General features: G+C 64.6%; 1 protein-coding gene across 1 annotated transcript in view; it reads left to right on the forward strand.

Annotated features, from left to right (window-relative positions):
- The first annotated feature begins 500 nt into the window (after window positions 1-500).
- The window catches only part of TMEM151A (transmembrane protein 151A), a 5,681-nt gene continuing 2,315 nt past the window's right edge, over window positions 501-3,866 (forward strand). The window contains exons 1-2 of the mRNA XM_008587165.1: window positions 501-605; window positions 2,789-3,861. Of these exons, the coding sequence (XP_008585387.1) occupies window positions 531-605; window positions 2,789-3,861 (1,148 nt within the window). The 5' untranslated portion in view covers window positions 501-530. The remainder of the gene's footprint in view (window positions 606-2,788; window positions 3,862-3,866) is intronic.

The following is a 3,866-nucleotide window of genomic DNA, read 5'->3' on the forward strand; positions in this document are numbered from 1 at the left end:
CTGATCGTCTAGATTGGGGGAAAAGCCCAGACTCAGGCACAGGCATGAAGATCTGAGGCCCCTGAGGCCAGGGAGCAGCACCGGGGCCAAGTGTACCTGGGAGGGGATCGTCCCTTGCAGGACAGATCTCACTCCCCTGTACAACGTGGTGGATGCTCGTGATTTGAAGCCAACGCCTTTCCACCCCCATCTCTCAGATGGGAACACTGAGGTTGGGGTTGGGCCGTGCTGGCCCAAGGTCACGCAGCCTTGGGTCCTGGCCCACAGTAAGCGGAGCCCAGCGCCTCTGGCCAGCCAGTGAGGCTCATCACGTCCTTCTGGGATGTAACTGCCCCCTTCCCCAACAAGTAAGGCTTCCGGGTGGGGTCTGAGTGGGCTTAGCTCTGGGCCTACTCCTTACAGATGGGACCCCGTGGGTGCCCGCCCACCTTCGAGATTCACTGTCCCCATTTGACAACCCAGAACTCAGGGTCCGGGGAGCAAGGACTCGTGCAAGCCCGGGCCGGGGCCGCCCTAGCAGCCAGGACACCATGCCCGAGGGCGGCGGTGGCGACGGCGGGGAGGTGCCCGCGCTCATCCCGGACGGCGAGCCGCTGCGGGAGGAGGTACCCGGCTGTGTGTGGTGGGGGGACCGGAGCCAGGGCGGGAGCGGGGACAGGGGGAGGGCGAGGGGGCGACCCCAGGAGGAGGGGCTGAGGAGGGAAGTCCCTGAGCCACTAGGGCCAATGACGCCATGGGGGTAGCCTGGTCCCGCCTGGGGGTCCGCGTGGGGTAGGGGTGGGGCGGCTGGACAGAAGTGTGGGGGCGACGCCCGCCCCCGGCGCCCCCTCCTCCAGCCGCTCTCATCCTATGACGTCAGCGCCTGGTCCCCACGCGTCCCCTTTCCACAGCTGTCCCCCACCCCCGGGGCCACGGGGTCAGGCCCCCAGCCCTGCCCAGCCGCTCACGAGGTGTCCGGGCGGCGCCTGCAATGCAGCAGCGGTAGCAGGGACGGGGGGAGGGTACAGAGGAAGGGAGGTGGCTTCTGGAACCCCTTCTCCTACTCCCCCAGGTGAGGACTGAGGGCCACTCTGCTGGCTGGGACCCCCAGGACAGCCCCTCCTCAGCCCTAGCCAGGAAGATCTGCAGGGGTGTGGGGCCTTGTAGGGTGCGTTGGGATGATCGGGTGGTGAGTGGGTCTATGAGTGTGTTTGGGTGAATTTAGTGTGCTTGTGTGGGTGTGTGAATGCGGGGCTGTGTGTTCCCTCCACCTTGGGTAGGACATGTGCGCCCTGTAGTCGGGTGAGGATCTGGTGGGTCCCTTGGCCCGGGTCTTGACCCAGTGGTGCGTGTGTGTGCACGTGAGCGTTTCCTGTTGTGGGTGGGTCTCTCTGGTGTGAAGTCTGGGTGGTGTGGGTATCAGGTTGCAAATTGCAGTGGGGCGGGGGTGGGGGATGTGCACTGTGGTCAGGTGAAGGTCTGGTGTGTCTCGGCTTCAGCGAGTGTGTAACATGGATGTGCATGTGTCCTGTGTCTGCTGCGTGTGTGTGTCTGTCTATCCCTGTGCACCATGCTTGGTGAGGGTCTGGTGTTTCTTGGATGAACAGGCAGCTTGTACCTCCATAGTGGGTGGGTCTGAGATGAACATGTGTTGGGGGGCATGGATGGGTGGGCGTGTGCGCCTCACTGGCGGTGCAGAGCTGGCTGGTGGCACGCACCTGTGGTGGGTGATGGGAAGGTGCCAGGCTGCCTTGGGCTGAGCTGGGGCAGTTCCTTTCCTCTTGGGCCTCTCAAGGTCTGGCGGGGCTTAGGTAGGAGACGTGGCTCCTTAACCCCACCTCTGCTGTTTCCACTTCCTTCTCCCCCTTTTTACCCTTCCTCTCCCCACTCCTTCCCCACTGTCTTCTCTCTCCATAGGCACATGGGGGTGAGGTGGCCAGGCTGGCAGCTCTACCAGGGAGGGTGTGCCAAGCCCTCTGGGCCAGGGAGTCGCTCCTGCTGTCCAGCAGCTCTGTCCCCCCCTACATCAGCACAGATGGGGGGTGTAGGATGGCCTTCCATCTGCTCCCCACCCCCAAGACTCACTCCTCCCCATTCCCAGCTCTTTCTTACTGACTTAAAAGCCTCTCCCGAGTCTCCTGCTGTCCCTAGTGGAACAAGGGACCAGAGGAACTTGCAGGGTAACAGTAGTAATATTTATTCTAATGGCCAGACCCTGTGCTACCATCTTCACACACACAATTTTGTTGAATCTCACAACAGCCCCAGTTTACAAATGAGGAAGTTGAGTCCAGAGAGAGTAAGTGGTGGAGCCAGCACTGGATCCTGGGCAGTTGGGCTCCAAAGCCCATGCCATTCATCCCTCAGACCCCTGTGACCCTTCCTTCCCAGGCCACCAGGACCAGAAATCAAGGCCCAGAGAGGGCAGGGATATGGCCAAGTCCACGCAAGTCAGAGCAGAGCCGGGACCAGAACTCAGTTTTCCCAACAGCCAGTGTGGAGGGGTGTGGTGGTCCTTTCCTCTCCTGGAGAGATGGGTCTGTTGTGTCCTGGGTGCCCTTGGCTGAGATAGCAGGGCACAGTGAAGGACAGGCTTGCGGCACGGGGGCCCGGGTTTGAATCCTGCAGTGCCACCATGAGTTAGCTAGAAATTGGAGGCCTGGCGTAAGTAGCTCAATCCCTCCGAGCCTCAGTTTCCTTCTTTGTAAAGAGGGCTTATGGCACCCCGTCCTTCACGTGGTTAAGCCGAGTCCAGGCACCACTGATGGCCCGGTCCTGACACATGCCTCCCTCTCTGCCCACCCTGCAGCAGCGGCCCCTGAAACAGTCCCTGGGAAGCTCCCTGTGCCGCGAGTCGCACTGGAAGTGCCTGCTCCTCACGCTGCTCATCCATGCCTGCGGGGCCGTGGTGGCCTGGTGTCGCCTGGCCACAGTGCCACGGCTGGTCCTGGGGCCTGAGGCAGCCTTGGCCCGTGGGGCCGGGGCCCCGCCGCCCACCTACCCGGCCAGCCCCTGCTCCGATGGCTACCTGTACATCCCGCTGGCCTTTGTCTCCCTCCTCTACCTCCTCTACCTGGCCGAGTGCTGGCACTGTCACGTGCGGTCGTGCCAGGCGCCGCGCACTGACGCCCACACCGTGCTGGCCCTGATCCGCCGGCTGCAGCAGGCGCCACCGTGCGTCTGGTGGAAGGCCACCAGCTACCACTACGTGCGACGCACGCGCCAGATCACGCGCTACCGGAACGGCGACGCCTACACCACGACGCAGGTCTACCACGAGAGGGCGGACAGTCGCACGGCGCGTGGCGAGTTCGACTACTCGGCGCACGGCGTCCGCGACGTCTCCAAGGAGCTGGTGGGCCTGGGGGACCACGCGGCCACGCGGCTGCGCTTCACCAAGTGCTTCAGCTTCGGCAGCGCCGAGGCCGAGGCCTCGTACCTCACCCAGCGCGCGCGCTTCTTCGGCGCCCACGAGGGCCTGGACGACTACCTGGAGGCGCGCGAGGGCATGCACCTGAAGGACGTGGACTTCCGCGAGTCCCTCATGGTCTTCGCCGACCCCCGCAGCCCGCCCTGGTACGCGCGCGCCTGGGTCTTCTGGCTCGTGTCGGCCGCCACGCTGTCCTGGCCGCTGCGCGTGGTGGCGGCCTGCGGCACGGCGCACGTGCACTACCAGGTGGAGAAGCTCTTCGGCGCCAGCTCGTCCCCGCTGGGGGCCGCGCCCAGCGCACCCCCGCTGTCCCGCGTGGCCACGGTGGACTTCACCGAGCTCGAGTGGCACATCTGCTCCAACCGGCAGCTGGTGCCCAGCTACTCAGAGGCCGTGGTCATGGGCGCCGGCTCGGGCGCCTACCTGCGTGGCTGCCAGCGCTGTCGCCGCTCCGTCA

Source organism: Galeopterus variegatus, unplaced genomic scaffold (genome assembly GCF_000696425.1).
Source record: "Galeopterus variegatus unplaced genomic scaffold, G_variegatus-3.0.2 Scaffold4258, whole genome shotgun sequence".
In the NCBI taxonomy this organism is placed as follows: domain Eukaryota; kingdom Metazoa; phylum Chordata; class Mammalia; order Dermoptera; family Cynocephalidae; genus Galeopterus; species Galeopterus variegatus.